Source organism: Nilaparvata lugens, chromosome 14 (genome assembly GCF_014356525.2).
Source record: "Nilaparvata lugens isolate BPH chromosome 14, ASM1435652v1, whole genome shotgun sequence".
NCBI lineage: Eukaryota > Metazoa > Arthropoda > Insecta > Hemiptera > Delphacidae > Nilaparvata > Nilaparvata lugens.
Window position 1 is genome coordinate 16,972,931 of NC_052517.1, and position 22,562 is coordinate 16,995,492.

General features: G+C 34.0%; 1 protein-coding gene across 10 annotated transcripts in view; it reads right to left on the reverse strand.

Moving 5' to 3' along the window:
- The window catches only part of LOC111054622 (gastrula zinc finger protein XlCGF57.1), a 721,792-nt gene that overhangs the window by 137,944 nt on the left and 561,286 nt on the right, over positions 1-22,562 (reverse strand). For 6 of the 10 annotated variants that reach the window (XR_005572894.1, XR_005572895.1, XM_039440924.1 and 3 more), the window contains exon 6: positions 17,930-18,153. The exons of 2 other annotated variants lie outside the window; for them this stretch is intronic. Coding sequence is in view for 6 of the 8 variants with exons in the window: in XM_039440924.1 (XP_039296858.1) it covers positions 17,930-18,153 (224 nt within the window). In the remaining 2 variants the exon portion in view is untranslated. Of the gene's footprint in view, positions 1-3,686; positions 5,502-9,492; positions 9,629-17,929; positions 18,154-18,799; positions 18,939-22,562 lie in introns of those variants that run through there. 2 more of the 10 variants (XM_039440926.1, XM_039440925.1) reach the window with 2 other exon arrangements.

Here is a 22,562-nt window from a genome sequence, read left to right on the forward strand (position 1 = left end):
TGCACTCTTCTATAGAAATAATATTCAACCTTGAAAAAAATAATAAACTGATTTTTTTTAAATGAACTAATACAAAATATCAAAAATGTAGGAGGGCACAGAGCAACAAATCAGATGTTGCAGGTTGAAGTCACAAATCCATCTCGGTCTTTCCACAGAGAAAGAAATAACTAACATTTATTTTACTTTGTGGTTTTACACAGCACCATGATGCACAAACCCAGGTAACAGTTTTCCCGTTCATTCATCAATATCGGGGCACCAAGCTTCGCTTGTTATAATCATTTAATTTTTTCCATTCTTTAAAATGATTGGGGAAGGACTAACAGGCACAGCCCAAAACTGTTTCTTCCCCGAATTTTGATTTATACACTATAAATATTCCAAAAAGTAGGTTATGTTTCATACACTTGAATTCAGGTCAAATTTTCAGTCCAAATATTTGAAAACATAAAAGTTCCAATTTAGATTGTTCACAAACCAAATTGACAAACAAAATAACACTCACTAATCATTTAGAACTGTAAAATAATGATTAACTTTGAATATTATGATATATCATCTTATGTCAACAAATTAGATTATTTTGATAGACTCAATTACAATTTCTAGATTTCTTGTGAGATTTGGTAAGCTAATTGATTATACAGCTGATCTCCCACACAGGCACATGCATCTTCTGTTATAGACAGACGACGAAATTATCATCGGTGTTTCCAAGGATGAATATATATTATCCTTTTCATGTCCTTAAGCCAGTTTTGCCAGGAATGAGACCTAGTGCAATCAAATTTTTATATCATAAACCTACTATGTTTAAAATTTTGTGGAAATCATTAGAGATGTTTTCGAGATCTGTTGAACATAAATAACCAGATAAATTGCTCACTTAGGGCTGTGCAAAGGCTAAAAATAAACTTTCTACTGGTGATATTTTCTAAAGTTTTCCGATTTGTATATCAGGAAGCTATCAAAATGAAAGAGGTTTCTCAGGAAAACATTTTTTTCCGATAAATACTTTTTGAGATATGAGCGCCTAAAGTTTATATTTTTGAGACAGAACATTTTAAGTTTGGTAAGAGATAAAACCATTAGATTCAGAGGATAGATTCTTCATGGTATTGTTGATCTAGTAGAACAACAATTTTCTGAAAATATTGATTTTAAAGGAAGTTATTGAATCTACCAAAACTGACCAAAAATAACTTAACTGAAAGCTATTTTTAGTAAATTGAATAACTTTCTCAAAAATTTATATTTTCAGAAAATTTTTGTTTTATTAAATCAACAATAACATTAAGAATCTATCCTCTGAATCTCATGAATTTACCTCTTGCCAAACTTGAAATGTTTTGTCCCATGAATTTAAACTTTAGGCGCTCATATCTCAAAAAGTAATGATCGGAAAAAATGTTTACCTGAGAAACCTTTTCCATTTTGATAGCTTCATGATAATTATATATCTGTTGTTTATTATTTGTATATTATACAAATCGAAAAACTTTGAAAAATACCACCAAAAGAAAATTTATTTTCAGCCTTCCCACAGCCTTAATAGGATTCAGTTCTTTGTGATGACAGTTACCAAGCACTATATCTGGAGGGAGCTGATACTGGCAGTGAATAGTTGGCCTAATAAACTCAACACAGAGAAAGAAATACATTCCTCTACCATGAAAAACATTGATACAATTAAGTATCTTTAAACAGTAGCCTATCTTTACTCTATGCTTCTACTTTGTGAGCTCAACCAGCAATAGGCACAACTCACAACTTAACACTACAAAATGTAGGGATTTTCTTTTTCTGTATCATTTCCTTTTTTGTATGCAGCATGCATAGGTATGCAGGTAACGTTTCCATTCAATTAGTTCTTCGCATGTAACATGATTTGTGAATATGGTTACCATGAACTGTGACTGGAGCTGATAATGGCAGAAAACAGTTCAACTATATTTATGTAAATACTAAAACAAAAACATCACTCTATTTTTGATAATGAAATAATTTGAATAATTCAATTATCACAAATCATTCTTATAATTTCATTTAATTGAACTAGCATAAGCGAGTTCTCACTTTTCACTTACTGAATGTCGGTGTCCATCTGTTTGTATATTCTACAATAACTTTGGAGAGAATTAATCAATCAGGTATATCAAAAAAATGTAATGTGCCTGATAAAAAAATGTGTTGTGATTTATCATTTGGTCAGCTAAAGAATTCATTGCATGCAATTACAACAGTTTTTCCATCCATAGAAATCAGATGAGGTTATTTTTGGAAGCTATCACACAGACAGACCTTCTTGTGCTGACACATGATTTCAGCTGGCCAATTTATTCAACATAATTTACAACTTTTACATCAACAAAATGATACAGGTTGAGATATCAATTTGTGTTTTCTGTCATTCATTTTCTCTTGGAACTCTGTATGCAAATCATGTATTACATGACCACCTTCTCATTTAAAAAATGAATCTGGATTCTAGGGGGACAAAGTGATTTCTCATTTCAAATATGATCTCCAATGAAACCTACTGTCAAATTATACTTGTAAAAGAAATATTTTGCTATTTCCATAATTTCCACCAACTCTGTATAATTGAAAGTTGCAGGTTTCAAAGATGGAATATAACATTTCTTGAGCTAGTTTTCCAATCCAGGGGGTCACCAGTATTATACCGCATTTCATTTTTATCTCAGTAGCAAGTTTTCTCTGCTAAATGTGTTAAAAAAGGCAATATGGCATTTTTTGATAACAAAAACTTTTCATGAATATTTATCAAGTTAAGATTATTCCTTCCCAGTGTTTTTTGAAGGACATTACAACAGTTTTTATTCTTTTCAATGATAATTCCCTTAATATCAGTTTGACAAAATGTTGTTCAAAGGACATCATGCATGAAAAGATTTTCTTTCTAAAATCCAAGAGATATTACCTTCAACATGAAGAGGGGAACTGATTTCTCCTTGCAGTTTGTAGCATGGACAGAGTAGTGGGGAGGAGTAACAATTGGGGCTGCACACAATTGGATGCTGACACAAAAGTAGGGAGAATGCTGTTGGGTAGTGGGAGTGATCAGTGAAGGAAAGAGCATTGGGCCTCTCTGACTTGGAGAGAGAACCATGTTGAAAGTAATATCTCCCATAGACATTGTTTATTCAGCTAATCAATCGATAGTTCTGAAAATATGAATATACCCTTCAGGACCAAGCCACATGAGGCTTTTTCCAGACAAGTCAGCAGGGCAGGAATCTGTCGGATTGGGATGCAGGGCAGGAATCTGTCGGATTGGGATCAGTTGACATTTGGAAACCAGCTGATAGTCAGCCAGAGACGCTTCATTTAGTTTGGCACTTATGTTTCTCCAACATAGTTTCCCTTTCTAGGGTTTAAAACAGGTTATAACATTTTCAGTAGTCTGATTTCTGTAATAATCCATTTCAGTACTAATACAAAAAAATGCTATGCAATTTTGCATTTATGTTAGCACTGAAAAATGTGAAAACCTTGCAGGAAAGTCTGTTGACTTTTAATCCTGATTAAAGGCCTTGAGAACGAATCAGAGAAGCCTTCTCTCATTGGTTCTTGTGAAGTTTAACCATGATTAAAAATTAAACAGGCTTTTGTGCAACTAAGGCTAACTATTTGTTTTGGTGGTGTAATTGATTCTACCTAAATTCATGTATTCTCAACAGGAAACATAAAATATTTTATTGCACATAGTTATTTGTTTATATAGAAATACATTACCTCACATGAAAATGATAATATTCAAATTTTTTTCAAATTCATTTCTCAAAAACATACACAATATTATAATAATATAATATTATAACATCTAAAAATAATACTATTAAATATATAAGAATACTTCCAAATATAACTCAAAAGAGGTTTACAGCTTAATGCCAAAACAAGCCTCATTTACAGCAAGAGTATGATACAAAAATGTTGTCCTTGAATAAGATTCAAATATTGAAAATTGGATTGAGAAAACATATAAAATGTTCTTCTTTATGAAATTTGGAATACCATTTTTGGGCCAAGCCTGTTGTATCCAAATCATATTCATATGATCTGTGACAATTATTGATGTATTCACATTTAAATTTTGAAATTTTTGAAGTCAGAAAGAAAGTAGAACTAACCTCATTCATGGCAGACTCCACTGCAGGATTTACCCTCAAAGTTATTACTTATTGATAAAATAAATTGAATCAATTGAAGATGAAGTTTAATTAAAGATTCAAGGTAGAGTAGATAACTGTTTTGATAAGAAAGTGAGGGTTGACGAAATTATGCTTAGCTAGGAGTTGTTTCTCCAGTATGTTTTCTGGTATGTGCTTTCAAATTACCTAATCCAGCACATTTGAAGTCACAAAACTCGCAGCTGAAAGGTTTTTCTCCAGTATGTGTTCTGATATGTGCTTTCAAATTACCTAACCGAGCACTTTTGTATTCACAAAACTCGCAGCTGAATGGTTTTTCTCCAGTATGGGTTCTGATATGTACTTTCAAATTACCTGAATGAGCACTTTTGAAGTCACAGAACTTGCAACTGAAAGGTTTTTCTCCAGTATGTGTTCTGAGATGTTTTTTCAAACTACTAAAATCAGCACTTTTGAAGTCACAAAACTCGCAGCTGAAAGGTTTTTCTCCAGTATGTGTTCTGATATGTTTTTTCAAACTACCTAACTCAGCACTTTTGTATTCACAAAACTCGCAGCTGAATGGTTTTTCTCCAGTATGTGTTTTGACATGTGCTTTCAATGTACCTAACTGAGCACTTTTGAAGTCACAGAACTTGCAGCTGAAAGGTTTTTCTCCAGTATGTGTTTTGATATGTGCTTTCAAAGTACTTAGCTGAGCACTTTTGAAGTCACAAAACTCGCAGCAGAAAGGTTTTTCTCCAGTATGTGTTTTGATATGTGCTTTCAAATTACCTAACCGAGCACTTTTGAAGTCACAAAACTTGCAGCTGAAAGGTTTTTCTCCAGTATGTGTTTTGATATGTGCTTTCAAAGTACCTAACCGAGCACTTTTGAAGTCACAAAACTCGCAGCTGAATGGTTTTTCTCCAGTATGTGTTCTGATATGTCTTTTCAAACTACCTAACTCAGCACTTTTGTGTTCACAAAACTTGCAGCTGAAAGGTTTTTCTCCAGTATGTGTTTTGATATGTGCTTTCAAATTACCTAACTGAGCACTTTTGTAGTCACAAAACTCGCAGCTGAAAGTTTTTTCCCCAGTGTGTTTTCTAATGTGTATCTTCAAATGACTGAACCATGGGGTCTTATAGCCACAGTGAGCACAGCTGTAGAGCTTGGTCTTTTTGCCAGCCACAGATGACTCAGTGCACGTTTCCACTGGAGAGATTGAATGCTCATTCTGTCCACCCAATTCTGTTGCATAGTCTCGGCCAGATGTGCTGCAGTTTGAAGGCCACATCTCTGGTTCGCTCTTCACTGCACTTTCTTCAGCCTCTTGCTCGTCTGCAATCACCAATAATGCAACTTGTAAATTAAGAAACAGGATATAATGTAGAGACATTCACATTATAAAGTGAGTGGAAATGATAGGACAATGATCTGACAATTTGTGTTACAACTAACTTCTATAGTAGGTTACTCTGATTCAAGTCCTCCCAGCATATCTGCTATAATATAAAATATTGATTATTGCTAATAATGATCAACTGTATTTTTAATATATATTTATCTTATTTGTCAAAAGTGTATTTTTGTTGCAATTCAATAATACATTTTGTAGTTGTAATAAAATATTCTGGTAGTTCATTATATTTCTTCACAGCCAATGGTGATAATTATCCATAGATAAGAAGTAATTAATAAAATTGAATAAGTTCAAAACTATAACAAGTTGTAGACAAACATCATAAAATTGATATACATGCAATTTTATGGAATATTCTGTACACATTACATCTAATGGAATTAGTTATAAGAAGTAATTAATAAAATTGAATAAGTTCAAAACTATAACAAGTTGTAGACAAACATCATAAAATTGATATACATGCAATTTTATGGAATATTCTGTACACATTACATCTAAAGGTGCATACAGATTTACGCGCCGGGAACATGAGCAATTCACTTTTAATCAGCTGATAACAAGCTTTTTATACCTGTATCTTAGAGTTTCTGTAAAAATTAGGGATGGGTATCGATACATCGATGTTTAAAAACATCGATGTTTCAACATCAAACATCGATGTTTTTAACATCGATATTCACTGTTCGATGTTTTTCACTTATCGATGGTTTTACCTAGACATTGGTCATCCGATGTTTTTCCCAACTAAAAAGTAAAAACAATTATTCTAATTTTTCAATTTGATACAAGTTTTTTTTTGTTTGAAGAGGATTATCTTGAGAGCAATAAGCAATAGTAACAGAATTATAATCATTATCTTTATCATATTTAGTGTAGTATTTCTGTTTTTCGTGAATATAGATCACTGCTCTTGTGAAAGATCTCGCATAAGTTTTGATTTCCTGCAGATTGCTATTTTTATTTTTCAATCAGGCTCTCTGTATTTTTATGTGAGACTGTAGGATACTCTAGAAGATTTACATCACTTCTGTGGCCCATGTCAAGGTTAGATAGTTAGTTATTTAGAATTGAATAAGAGGTCAGATTCTTCATTTCTTAGGAAGAAAGATTTTTTCTTACTACAATTATTTCCTCAACATGTGTTTAACACTAATTAATCTAGCTCTGGAAAAGAGGTCCTCGTATTGTAAGGAGTGCAGATATCCATATGAAAAAACTTGATCCATTTTCATTTCCTAAAAAATCTATCAAGTATTGAATGAATACGATATGAGTATCAATGATTGCTAAAATTAGCTTAGGGTGAAATTTCAAGACCGAATCCTCAAGGATATCCCGAGAGGTTTCAGACTAAACCATGAAGATGACAAATGTTGTGAACTAGAGTTGATGTATCTTTCTAGTCACAACCTGACTTCAATTATTCGAAAGACTGTTACTTGAATACCACAAATCCAAAATTGCTGTGATTCCAGTTAGTAACTGTTGAAATATTGGAACAATAGCTCCAGATAAAATTGTAGTCACTTTAGAAGCTCTTCTTGTGCTCTACAATCTGAGATCAGGTATAGCGATCTATCTCATATTCCAGGTACACCTGACAACAATGCTCCTTGTATTGTGAAAAACACCTAATTTTCAGCTTCAAGCATCATCACCAACTACATTGTCCTCACATTGATATTTCGCACAACGACATAAGTTCTTGAGATTATGTTCTATGAGAATCACCCGTAAGATACACTTCATTTCAGTATTTCCTAGTGGAGAGGTGCGCTTAAGGACACCTCAAGGATCAAAATTTCAAACACATAACTTTTGACACAATGCTCAGATTTCATCGTACTATATACACTTCATCCTTCTCGGTTTGTCACGGCGGTTCAAAATCATGCATAATAAGTCAAATTCGGTCGAAAAATGGAAAATTTATTGTTGAGTGTACTTAAGCCCATATTCCAAAACACAGAAAATGACCAATTTCTATATTCAAAGTTGCATGTCTTGTGAAATACTTCTGATAAAATTTCCAAATCTAGTGAGAATGAGAAAATTGTCCCCCTCTACCCACTCCAATAAATAATACTTTCGATTCCAAAACAATTTGGAAGTTAAGATTTTAAAAATGGCGATTTCAGTTTTTACATTTTTTTTGTAATTTTACTGTTGATCAAGAGTTTCTAAAACGAGTCTGATACATCATAGAAACTTACGGTTGATTACAAATTGTAGATAAATTCATCCTCTACGAGCTCAGTTGCCTAAAATCCATCTTGAATCACTTTTCGCTATCATAGAACTGCCAAAACCGTTAATATGAGAAAAATATCTACAATTTCCGGATTTTTTTCAACAATAAAATCTCACTTTATGAACATATTCTTTCATGAATTGTTTACAGCAGATGAAATAGAAAATTCTATTGTACATTTCAAGATCATGTAATAATTTTTATAATAAGGGGTTACCGAGATACATAGCTTTGAATATAGAAATTGGCAATTTCTTATGTATTGAATATGAAGTACCTACACTCAACAATGAATTTTCTATTTTTTTACCGAATTTGAATGTTGATGCATGATTTTGAACTGCCTTGGCGAGCCGAGAAGAATGAAGTGTAGTACGATGAAATCTGAGCATTGTGTCAAAAGTAAATTATAAGTGTTTGAAATTTTGATCCTTGAGGTGTACTGAGGCGTGCCTCTACTAGGAAATACTGAAATTAAGTGCATCTAACGGGTGATTCTCACCCATGAACTTATGTCATTGTGCGAAATATCAATATGTGAGGACAAAGTAGATGGTGATGATGGTTGAAGCTGAAAATTAGGTGTTTTCCACAATACAAGGAGCATTGTTGTCAGGTGTACCTGGAAATCTATATGACATAGAGCGCTCTACCTGATCTCAGATTATATAGCACAAAAATACGCCTACAGGGATTTTGAAATATACATCTAAATTGTAACAATCGGAAGATATTGTTGATTAAAAACTAAAATTCATTATTTCTTCAAATTTTACTCATTTTTGAAAAATTATAACAAAGTACTCATTGGAGATACATAGTTCCGAGTGATCTAATTTTTTTTCAGAATTATATAATCTGGGAGAGATTTAGCAGAAATAGCTGAAAACTGGAAAATGAGCCGAAAATACGAGGTTTTTGGGCTATCTTGTACCTAGCACAAGGAAATCTTGCATGAAGAAATTGGTTCTGGACTTCTCTTATGTACCCAAATAATATATTAAAAAATCAGAACTACAATATAAATTGCAAGCACACCCCTTTTTTGTCTATATTGACTGGACTAATAGTATCATCCATAAAAACGTAGGGCGATAAACAATGTTTAAAAACATCGATGTTCAAAAACATTGATGTTTACTGTTCGATGTTTTTTCACTTATCGATGTTAGGATGAAAAAAACATCAATGTTTTGTCTTTTGATACCCATCCCTAGTAAAAATACAGATATAATCAGCTGATTAAAAGTGAATTGCTCATTTCGCGGTGTGTATATCTGTACGCACCTTAACACACTACACATTTGTTCTGTACATGTGCATGGTTGACATGTGGCAGACAGCCCATTCAGGAGTAGCATTTACACAGGAGTTCCACTCCCAAACATCAAACCACTTCATGTAAAGGTGCGTACAGATATACGCGCAACGAACATGAGCAATTCACTTTTAATCAGCTGACTATATCTGTATTTTTACAGAAACGGTAAGATACAGATTTAAAAAGCTTGGCATCAGCTGATTAAAAGTGAATTGGTTATGTTGGCGGCGCGTATATCTGTACGCACCTTAAGGAAGCTGGCCACAATCTAATCACCCAAGCAGGTGTAGACCCTGGTCAATCAGGAATTGGTTAGTAATAGAATGCATCTCACCATATGCATCCTCTTTGATGAAGATCATGTTGTAGCCAGGGATTAGATAATGTTGTTGGCTGCAATCATCTTCCACTGCAGCTGGTTGCTGGCTGCTATCCTCCTCCTCCTCCTTTTTAACAGTAACTGTCGCCATCTGCAACACATACACATTCACAATCAATGCCAGGACTTGTATTATCATTATAGACTACATTATTCACAGTTGTTTATGAGGTCATTAATTTTAGATGACTAGCAGACTGTATTGTAGAAGGGTGATTGTAACAGTAGGTGAATAGCTTTTTCATGATGTGAAATGAAAAGTGTAGGAATAAAAAGTAGCATTTACCAAATGTATTTATTGCAATATTGTTTTGTTGAATAATCATATTTCTATATTGTAAAAAATGTTCAGGCAAAGTTGTAGAGCTGGAAAAGGATAGCACTCTCTGCTCTGTCAAATAGACAAGGATAGCAACATCAATGTTAATCAATTAATCAATGTTAATCAATTAGGTGTCACGCGCATGTTTGTGCTAAATTTCCGGTGTAGCTGACGTCATTTTATATCCAATCATCTGTTTTTAACAAATAAGTTTCATAAATTGCCAATAGGTGTTAAAAACCTCGGTTGGTGACGCTGGCCACTGCGCACACATTTCATGACCCCTACCGTTTTCATCTAAATACCGTGGTTACCATGAACTGTGACTGGAGCTGATAATGGCAGAAAACAGTTCAACTATATATGTAACCACTCAAAAAAGAAACCTCACTCTATTTGATAATTATATAATTTTAATAATCCAATCATTATCATCACAAATAATTTCATTCAATTGCACTAGCATAAGCAAGTTCTTACTTTTGACTTACTGAATGCCAAAGTCGTTGTTTGCCTGTTTGTATGTTCTACAATAACTTTAGAAAGAATCAATCAATCAATCAGGTATAACAAATAACATTGAATGTGCCTGAGAAAAAATGTGTTGTGATTCATCATTTAGTCAGCTGAAGAATTCATTGCATGCAATTACAACAGTTTTTCCATCCATTCATCCATAGGAATCAGATGAGGTTATTTGGAAGCTATCACACAGACAGACCTTCTTGTGCTGACACATGATTTCTGCAGGTTAATATACAACATAATTTACAACTTTTACATCAACAAAATGATACAGGTTGAGATATCAATGTGTTGTTTCTGTCATTCATTTATTATTGTAGCTCTGTATGGGAATCATGTATCACATGACCACCTTCTCATTTGAAAAATGAATTTGGATTCATATGGGAGACAAAGATGTTGGGGGGGACAGAGTGATTTTTCATTTCAAATAGGATCTCCAATGAAACCTACTGTCAAATTGTATTTGTAAAAGAAATATTTAGCTATTTACATAATTTTCACCATTTCTGTATATTAATTGAAAGTTGCAGGTTTCAAAGATGCAATACAAAATTTCTTGAGCGAGTTGTCCAATCCAGGGGGTTATCAGTATTTTAATATTTCATTTTAATTAATAGTAATTCAATTTGCTCCTAACAAAATCATGCATTATTCATTTTAAAAACAATATTCTAGTTCAGATAAGATGTGAATTCAGGTTTTCAATTTTTTTAATAATGAAATTTCAATAATAAATGCATCAATTATTCATCTATTTATCATTGAAAATTGTTCTTATTCTTGTAACCTAAGGATTATGATTCATAAGGCATTGGGACAAGACAGAAATATGGGAGGCCAAATTCAAAAAGAGTTTAAACTTTTAATTAAATCTAAAAATCAACAATTCAGTTTGTAGTATTTTGCTAAATACTATAATTCTGTAGGAAGAGTTATTTTTACAATTCCAATTACTAATAACACATCATGTTATGTTCAATTCAATCTACAATGTTAACAGCTAAAACTAAAAAAAATGAAAATTGGTGAACTAGAACCCCATAAATGGTGATTTTGCAATGCATCATGGGATTGTGTCATGACCTGTATTTATAGACCTTTTGGAATTGAAATCAGCCATTGAGGAGGCAACCTGGAAGATTATCTTTACTATACTCTTCTTTTTACCACCAATATCATTGAGATCAGGGGCACGTCAGGTAAGGTAGGAGGGTTAGGTCAGGGTATCAGTGGAGGATCCGTTGAGTGCTTAGCTCCATGAATTCTTGTACTGAATACAAAGGGTTCTCAGGCAGATACTTTTTGAATTGGTTTTGAGATTCAATCTGCTTGAGGTCATCTGGGATGAGATGCAAATAGTGGCAAGTAGTAAGCTATCAGAGCAGTTTCTTGTCAGCTATTGCCTTTATACATTTGATGGCATAGAGGACTGAGGATAGTTTACCTACCAATTTTTCAATGTGTTTGACCCATGTCAGGTGTGCATCAAGTATGATTCCCAAAAATCGAGCTGTATCTGTCACCTTTCCATCGGTATTTAGTTGGTTTTCGGTTGCATTTGCTGATCTTGTATTGAAGTTCATTACTGTACTTTTGGAGGTGTTTATATTAAGTTTTAGGTTTGTCAGGGCTGTTTTTGTTGAAACTATGGTAGTATTATAATTTATTTGTAGTTCGTCCTGGTCTTTCCCATTTATGATTAAAGTTCTGTCGTCAGCGAATAGAATACATTTAGAAAACATTGGGAGTTGTTTGGGCAAACTATATATATAAATAAGAAATAATAATGGTCCCAGCACAAATCCCTGTGGTACTCTGTTTTTGTATCTAAGCTCCACACATTGGTATCTGTCTGTTAGATAGTCTTCCAACCACTTCCCTGCTTGGCCAAGTATTCCTATTTTGTAAATTTCTGTTTTTAGAATGTTCCAGTTCATGCTGTCGAAGGCCTTTTTAAGATTTAGAAAGATTGTGGATACCTTCTTCTTTTGTTCCTAGTTTTGTGTGACAAAATATAAGAGGTCTGCTAAGGCTGTATCTATTATCTTTATCACATAGCTTATCATGAAAGCTTTATCACATATCAAGACCTTTGTAATCTATGATATTACAATAGTTATTTATGTATTTAGAGGGCAAAACATGACTTTTTAGCTGCAGTCAAAACAGATAACATGTGACACTTAGTGGAGCATGGTAATTTTGAGGCGAGTGATGGAGAAGCTTTCCACTCGAATTTTTTCTACAACTGCAGTATTGGATTGCAATACAATAATCAGTTTTTTATTATAAATAATTTATCCAATTATTTTGATAAATCAATGTGATAATAATAAAATGATTCAATTTAATTATCCAATTATTTCGGCATCGCTCATGACCACTGCTGAATTCATTGTTGAGTTGAGATGATCATAACCTTCAAGTCTAGCTTACACAAAAATGAAGCCTACTGCACATGTGCTGCAGTTAGCAGGTGTAAAGTAAACAGCTGGATAGCATAAAATAGATTCTCGCTCCCTCCTCACAAAACAGCTATCTCGGAAACTAGAGGAGATACCACAAAACTCTACAAAACAAAACTTGTAGGAAATTTATCTAGCTTTATTTTTGTTCAGTCACATAGCTTCTTCAAATTGTGACACCTTCAAGAGCTCATATCTATAAAGCTATGACAAATATGGAAAAATGTTACAGGTGAAACTTGTAGGATAATTTGTGAGTTAGGTTTTAATTTTGTATTCCACAACAATTTCCAAGAGATGCTTATTGTTTGAGATATATGCTAAAAACCAAATTGATAATCTACAGAGTGACCCATAAGCCAGTTGATGCCAAAGATCTTAAAGATTCATAGACTCACATGCAGTGCTAGTGTCATACTTGGAATTGAAATTGGCATTGAGGGGGCAACCTATAAGATTATTATATACCAATGCCTTTGTAACCTATATTACAAATATATAGATATAATATCTCGTGCTAAAATACCTCAATGGCAGCCTTCAATTTCAAGTAAGAGCTATCATTGGGAAGGCATAGGCATTGTGGGTCTATATCTCTTCAAGGTCTTTGGTTGATGCTAGCAATTTTCAAGGTCAGCTGTTGTTAAAACACAAACCACTACTGTTTAGGTTTTTTACCACAGGTTAGTTTAAGGTTATGTCTGATAGTTTTTCATGATAGTGTGTTCATTGTTATTTGATAACCTCCTTGGTTTACAGCTAATATCATTCGTCTGATTAAGAGGAAAAACAGATGTGCTAGGAAGAGAAAGTACTCTCGATTTCATGATGATGAATTTAAAAAGTTGAGGTCAGATTTGAAGTTGATAATCTCGAATGCATATAGTGACTATATCAATAGGTGCCAATTGCAAATGGATGGAAACATAAAAGGTTTCTGGAAATTTGTGAATTCCAAAAGGACAACCTGTTTCTCTGAAAAGGTAATGAAATGGGGGGATGCCACATATACAGGAATGAATATACCCAATGGATTTGCTGATTTCTTTTCATCAGTTTACAGAGATGCTGATTCTGCAGGCATTGAAATTGATGATACGGCTACTGATAATTTGCATTACCCCTCTGTTAGTTTTGAAGATGTACTAAATGCAATAAATAAATTGAGTCCATCGGGATCTGGGGGCCCTGATGGGGTACCAGCATTCATTATTAAGGGCTGCTCCAACATTCTTGCTGAACCTTTAAAATTCCTTTTTAACCTCTCCCTTGAATCAAATATTTTCCCTGATAAGTGGAAGGTATCTAGAATTGTTCCAATCTTCAAGTCTGGTAATAGAAATAATTGTCAATAATTATCGTCCTATTTGTATATTGAACTGTTTTGCCAAAGTATTCGAAATGATTCTCTACAATTACATATTTAGTCATGTTCGGAATAGAATAAGTGACTTTCAGCATGGATTTGTTCAAGGTAGATCAACCACCACCAACTTGGTTGAATTTACTCAGAGAGTCTCGTCGATTTTAGATGTTGGTGGTAGGGTTGATGTCGTTTACACTGACCTGTCAAAGGCATTCGACTCTGTGAATCATTCCATATTGTTGAAGAAACTATCCCTATTTGGTTTTAGTATGTCCCTACTCTCCTTTTTCGAGACTTACCTTGTTGGGAGAAGGCAGTATGTACAGATGCTGAATTATCGGTCACACTGTTTTGTGAATACTTCTGGGGTTCCTCAGGGATCGAACTTGGGACCATTGCTTTTTCTGTTATTCATTAATGATTTGCCTAATGTCATAAAACACTCTAATGTTCTATTATATGCTGATGATGTGAAGCTGTTCAGAAGAATAAGTGATATTGTTGATTGTGAGCTCTTGCAGAGTGATGTGGATGGTCTGTGTGGGTGGTGCATGGATAACGGATTGGATGTGAATGTGGGAAAATGTAGTGTCATGAGGATTACCCGTCAGAGGAACATTACATTGAACAACACACTGTATCATATTAATGGCATAATTATTAAAGAAGTAGAAAATTTCAAAGACTTGGGAGTTGTTTTCGATCACAAGCTCAATTTCTCTCTGCATGTTGAAAGGATTGTGAATAAGGCATATCAGCAGCTTGGTTTCATCATCAGAACATGCTCACATTTCAACAGCATACAGACTCTGTGCTATCTCTTCAAGACACTTATTCATAGCGTTCTGGAGTATGGTTGTGTGGTTTGGAACCCATACCAGAATTCACTGATACATCCTTTGGAGTGTGTTCAAAACAGATTCCTTAGATATTTATATTTTAAAAAGTTCAACAATACATGCCTCTTCGACTTTCCCACATCACAACTCAGAATGATGTTCGGTGTGGAATCATTAAAATTGAGACGTGATTTTAATATGCTTTTGTTCGTTTTTAATGTATTCAATGGCAGAATCAGCTCAATGTTTTTGCTTTCCCAGTTAAATGTGTACATTTCTGCAGTGCCTCGCCGTTCCAGTTTTAGATTATTTATACCTTATTGCAACACTTTAAATCATCAGAACAATCCCATATATAGATCATCATTCATTTTCAATTGCTTCTCGGATCATCTTGACCTGTCATTCGGTTACAGTCGCTTCCGTAGGGATTGTAGGCGACTTCTGCGAGTGTGACTGTCGAGTGTTTTAATGTGTCTCTTGTCTGTTGAGTTGATGTTGTATGTTTGTTTTTTTTTAAATCGCCTTTTGTACTAGTCCTCAAGGGTATGATTAGTACTGATTCGGTTTTTTTTTGTTTTGTTCATTTCTTTTTTTTCTATTATTTTTCCTCTTCTTTCATTGTAATTTTTCAATATTCTTCTTTTCTGTACTCTTACTATGTATAATGAACTATTGTAATTGTGTTGTTATGGAAGCAATTTTTGGGAGAAATCCTGTATGCTTCCATGTTTTTTTTCATAAATAAATAAATAAAATTAATATAAAGTTAACAATTGTTCTGTTGTCAACTCTACTTGTTGTAGAGATAAAATTCCTTGAAATCATTAAGTGCTTTTTCTTGACATGATATAAATGTTATTTTTTCCTTTTTTTAATGATAAATTGGTCATTTTTCTTATTTGTAACCCAGCATGACTCGGTCTCAATGCCATCCTTTCTCATTATAAATAAGTTATCTTTCTTTATTCTACTTTTTTCTTTTAATATTCATTTACTTTGTAATTATTATAAAATATAAATATATTTTGTGATTGCAAATGTGTTGTCCATGGAACCCTCCTTCACATGCAGACGATTGGTCTTTGTGGGGGAATTCCATGTATACTATATGTATACTTTAGATACTATATGTATCTCGCTTGCTATTTTGTAAAGTACCTATGTTGTAAAGAAGGAATAATGATTTTTTGAATTTGAACTCATGGGCCATTCTGTATATTTGCTATGTATGTTGTATTTGAATATATTTCTCATATTTTTCCAATTTTTCAGGTATGCTGATTCATGTTACTTACAGTATACCATTCAGTGTGGAGGGTATAAAAGACTGTATCTCGGCTGCTGAAAGAAAACCTCCCAAAGTGCCCAAGAGACCTACCACTGATGTCACAAAGTTTTGAAAAAAATGGAGAGAAAAACAGTGAAATCCTTAAAAAATCCTGTGAAATCATGAAAAATCCTTTCATAAATCAACAAATTTGTAATAGAATTTAAGAATAATGTGATAAGTGTGATACTACTGTGAAAAAAATTTGAAGAAAAGCTGTCAAGTTTTTGAAGGATCTTCAATGAGTTTTTCATATAATTTGAAAACTTTGTTGATAAGTGTAAATATTATACATAATATACCTAATAGTTATAAAATTGAACTAAACATAAATTTGAATGATAGGTAGTTTATATTATTTTCAATGGCAATGTAATATTACTGTATATTAAAAAAATATTTAAACTATTGATATAGATTTAGTGTGATGAACAATGTGAATATAATATTTTCATATTTTTAAATGTTTGTTTTTTGTTTCATCCCTAAACATTTATAGTCCAGGCAATAAATGCTCTAAATAGGGTACAGTGAAAATAGGGTTATAAGTTGATAGACATAATTATATCAAGAGTCTCCACTCCTACCCACTGTTCTAAGGGGGGTGGGAGTGGTTAAAACGTCAAAGGTAAAATATTTTTAGGTTTTCGCATATATCTTGAAAAGTATGTGACTTATGGACATGACTATTCTATACAAGACTAGCCATTATAAGGGCCAGTTTCCGAACTCGGGATTTAGCTAAATTCTAGACTTGAAGCTGCTGGAGTCAGAAAATTGGCTTTCCAAAAGGGGTGTAGTCATAATATATGTTTCAATTAACTTGAATTTTGAAAAAACTATAAAATTGAACACAAAATGAGATAAAGAGGAAATAGTTGAAAGTTTCAGTTATTATGAATTATTAGGGAATGTTCATTTTCAACAAGGAAAAACGTTTCCAATTCTATAGATGAGAAAAAAAAATTATCATAGAAACTACAACTATTTCCAGTTTTGGAAAGCCGATTTTCTGACTCCAGTTGTTTAAAGTCTAGAACTCATCTAAATCCTGAGCTTGGAAACTGGCCCTAAAAATGCTTAGCTAGGAGTTGTTTCTCCAGTATTTGTTCGGGTATGTGCTTTCAAAGTACCTAGCTGAGCACATTTATATTCACAAAACTTGCAGCTGAAAGGTTTTTCACCAGTATGTGATCTGATATGTTTTTTCAAATTACCTAACCTAGCACTTTTAAAATCACAAAATTCGCAGCTGAAAGGTTTTTCTCCAGTATGTGTTCTGATATGTATTTTCAAATTACCTAACAGAGTACTTTTGTAGTCACAAAACTTGCAGCTGAAAGGTTTTTCTCCTGTATGAGTTCTGGTATGTGCTTTCAAATCACCTAACCTAGAACTTTTAAAAACACAAAATTCGCAGCTGAAAGGTTTTTCTCCAGTATGTGTTCTGATATGTTTTTTCAAATTACCTAACTCAGAACTTTTGTAGTCACAAAACTCACAATTGAATGGTTTTTCTCCAGTGTGTTTTCTAATGTGTACCTTCAAATGACTAAACTTTGGTGTCTTATAGCTACAGTCAGCACAGCTGTACAGCTTGGTCTTTTTGCCAGCCACAGATGACTCAGTGCACTTTTCCACTGGAGAGGTTGAATGCTCATTCAGTCCACCCACTCCTGTTGCATAGTCTCGGCCAGATGTGCTGCAGTTTGAAGGCCACATCTCTGGTTCGCACTTCACTGCACTTTCTTCAGCCTCTTGCTCATCTGCAATCACCAATAATGCAACTTGAAAATTATGAAAACAGAATATTATATAGTGACATTCACGTTATGAAGTGAGTGGAAATGATTGGATAATGATCTGACAATTTTGTGTCACAACCGCCTTCTTTTGTAGGTAATTTTGAGTCAAGTCCTCCAAGCATATCTGATATAATATTAAATGTTGATTATTGCTAATAATGCATTTACAATGTATATCTTATTTGTCAAGATCATTATTCAATAATACATTTTGTAATTGTAAGTATTCTTATGGTTCATTATATTTTTCTTTATAGCTAATGGTGATAATTCTCCATAGTGATGATGGATTGGTTATCATAGGTAATTAATGAAATTGAAGAAGTCAAATTTATAACAAAAAGTAGACAAACATCATTAGATTGATACATCCAATTTTATGGAATATTCTGAACACATTACATCTAACACACTACACATTTGTTCTGTACATGTGCATGGTTGACATGTGGCAGACAGCCCATTCAGGAGTAGCATTTACACAGGAGTTCCACTCCCAAACATCAAACCACTTCATGGTTTGGAAGCTGGCCACAATCTAATCCCCCGAGCAAGGAGTGTAGACCCTGGTCAATCAAGAATCGTTTAGTAATAGAATGCATCTCACCATATGCATCCTCTTTGATGAAGATCATGTTGTAGCCAGGGATTAGATAATGCTGTTGGCTGCAATCATCTTCCACTGCAGCTGGTTGCTGGCTGCTATCATCCTCCTCCTCCTCCTTTTTAACAGTAACTGTCGCCATCTGCAACACATACACATTCACAATCAATGCCATGACTTGTATTATTATTATAGACTACATTATTCACAGTGGTTTATGAGGTCATTAATTTTAGATGACTAGCAGACTGTATTGTAGAAGGGTTCATATAACAGTAGGTGAATAGCTTTTTTATTATGTAGAATGAGAATACAAAGTGTAGGAATGAAAAGTGGTATTTACCAAAGATTTATTCTTTTTCTACTGAATATAACTGTTACTAGTACTAGGACTAACGATCAGTTTTTTCTATCCTAATTTAAATGACTTCAAGTCATTTTACAAGAAGAATCTTGTAATAGCTTCTCCTTGTTTTAAATTAGTTCATTCATGATCACTGCACTAAATTGATATAGGTAGCCTATTAATTTTTTTCCACTTTCACTAAGCACTCCTGGAGGTTTACACCAGATCTGTTGGCTTCTTCCTTTTCAATCTCCTCGTCAATATTGAGTTGTCCAAAAGCTGGATTTCCTCAACATTTTGGTGGTCATGTAGAGCCTCTTCATAGGTCCTTGCTGTTTTTACAATCATCTCCTTGACTGTTTCCACCTGAAGGTCTCTATGAAGGTCGGCGTTCCTGATGAAGTATGGAGCATTGACAACATTTCGCAGAAACTTGTTTTGGAATCATTGGATGATGCCAATATTGCTCTCTGCTGTACAGCCCCACAGTTGTGCACCATACAACCAGACAGGCCTCAGTATTTGTTTGTAGAGTAGAATTTTATTGTAGGTTGATAAGCTTGAATTCCTTCCTATCAGCCAATACATCCTACTATACTTGTAGTTGAGCTCATCCCTCTTTTTCTTGACATGGCTTTTCCACCGAAGTTGGCATCCACACTAATGCTAAGATATTTTGCCTAGTTTGCATATAGAATCACGTGGTTGTTGATTCTGACTGGTATGCAAAGGTCACATGCACAGACTTCTTCTCATTCAATTTAATTCTCAAGTCTATGGTCCATTTTTTAATTTTTGTGAGACTTACTAGAATTTTCCTTGTTGCTTCTTCATTGCTGTCTCCTGGAGCTAGGACTGCTGTGTCATCAGCAAACGTGGCAATGATGTTTTCTTCTGGTACAGGAATATCATTTGTGTAAAGAAGATAGAGAATGAGCCCCAAAACACTTCCTTGGGGCACTCCTGCTTCAATTCTCGATAACTTTGAGTAGCTATCTTCTTGTTTCACCCTGAAGTACCTGTTTGATAGGTAGTTGAATGCTTACTTCTTCTAAACCCAAATTGATGATCGGGACGATCTGGACCAAAAATTTCTATTGCAATTTGTTTCTGTTAATTATATATCTACATTGTAGAAAACTTGCTGGCAAAGTTGTGAAGCTGGAAAAAGATAGCACTATCTGCATTGTCAAATTACAGACAAGGATAGTTACATCAATGTTAATCAAATATTATCATTATTATGTGGACCTCACTAGTCAGCTTGGGTAGATGTTAGGCTACCATAGGTGAGTCTAGAACTCAGCTTTACAAGATAAAATTGTACTACTGACTTGAAACGCTTATAGAAACCAAATCACTTGTATCGAATATGCAGATTATTATTTTCCAATGGATCTGTGACATCATCAAGCTGACTGGACATACAGCCTTTGGCGGCCTATTCAAACTATTGGTTATTACCTTAATGATACTACTTCAGCTATTCTAGCACCTGTAGCACAAACAAGCACATGAATATTTACTTCAGTGTTCTGAACAGTGTCAAGACAAAAAAAATCTGGTGTGGTACACTCACACAACTTTCCTTGCTCATATTCGAAACTACGATCAGACTTTTGTATATGTGTATATATAATTGTTTTCAGAGTACTTTTTCCTTTGTGTAAATTTTGAAATTCAATGATTTTTTTAGTCGTCATTTTTTTAAAGTCGTCAAAACAGCTGTTCTACAAATGAAATATCTCGACTATGTGTTCTTTTTATGAACTGCTCTACCTACCTACCTCATGCACGAGAAGGAGGTTACAAAGTCCATTTCTCAAGGATGGGGTGGACCCCCCATTAGTTTCCCAGAAAGGAGACTCATGCCAGTTAATAGAGCTGATAAATAACTATACAGAGTATGAATTTGAAAAAAATCGGTCAAGTTATTTTGAAAAAATCGTGAAAAACATGGTTTTTTAGTAATTATCCGCCATTTTTCTCAAGAATATTACGGAGCTCCTGCAATTTTCCAAGGAAAAAACTCATGTCATTTGATAGGACTTATGAATAGCTTGGCTATACCCATGGCTTGAATTTGAAGAAAATCGTTAGAGCCGTTTTCGAGAAAACCGTGAAAAACCTGGTTTTTGGTCATTATCCGCCATTTTTCTCAAGAATATTACGGAGCTCATGGAATTTTCCCAGAAATGAGACTCATGCCAGTTGATAGTGCTTATGAATATCTATCCATGGTATGAATTTGAAGTTAATCGTTAGAGCAGTTTTCGAGAAAACGGTGAAAAACATGGATTTTTAGTCATTATCCGCCATTTTTCTCAAGAATATTACGGAGCTCCTGAAATTTTTCCAGAAATGAAACTTATGCCAGTTGATAGGGCTTAAAAATAGCTATTCATGGTATAAATTTGAAGTTAATCGTTAGAGCAGTTTTCGAGAAAACGGTGAAAAACATGGATTTTTAGTCATTATCCGCCATTTATCTCAAGAATATTACGGAGCTCCTGAAATTTTTCCAGAAATGAAACTTATGCCAGTTGATAGGGCTTAAAAATAGCTATTCATGGTATAAATTTGAAGAAAATCGTTAGAGCCATTTTCGAGAAAAACGTGAAAAACATGGTTTATTAGTAATTATCCGCCATTTTTTCCGCCATCTTGAATTGAATTTTATTGAATTTCTTATTGTCGGGTCCTCATGGTATAGGGACCTTAAGTTTAAAATTTCAAGTCGATCGGTTAATTAGGAATGGAGTTATCGTGTTCACAGACATACACACACACACACACACATACTCACACACACACACATACACACATACACACACACAGACCAATACCCAAAAATCATGTTTTTGGACTCAGGGGACCTTGAAACGTATAGAAAACTTGAAATTGGGGTACCTTAATTTTTTTTGGAAAGCAATACTTTCCTTACCTATGGTAGTAGGGCAAGGAAAGTAATAAGTAAATTTAGAAGATAAGTATATTTATGTAAGTCAAGAGAAAAGGCCGGAAAGAGAACATGAGAAGAATGGAAAAGGTCAAGGAGAGGCAAAAGAGGAGGAGTAGAAGGAGGAGGTGGAGGAGGATGATGTAGAGGGAGAAGGGGATGTGGTGAGAAAGGAAGAGGAGGTACAAGGAAAGGAGGAGGAGAAAGAGTTAGAGGACCAGTAAGAAGATGAGGAGATAGGAAAGGAGTAAGATGTGGATGAGAAGAAGGAGGAAGAGAAAGCAGTGGAAGAATATGAGGTGGAAGAGGATGAGAAGGAGCAGGATGGGAGAGAGTACAATGAGGAGGAGAAAAGTGAAAACCAAAGAAAAAAATAAGGAATAAAAATAAAATCCTAAAAATACAATGTAAAATCAAAAAAAATACAAAGTAAAACCCAAGAACTAAGAATTGCATATTGT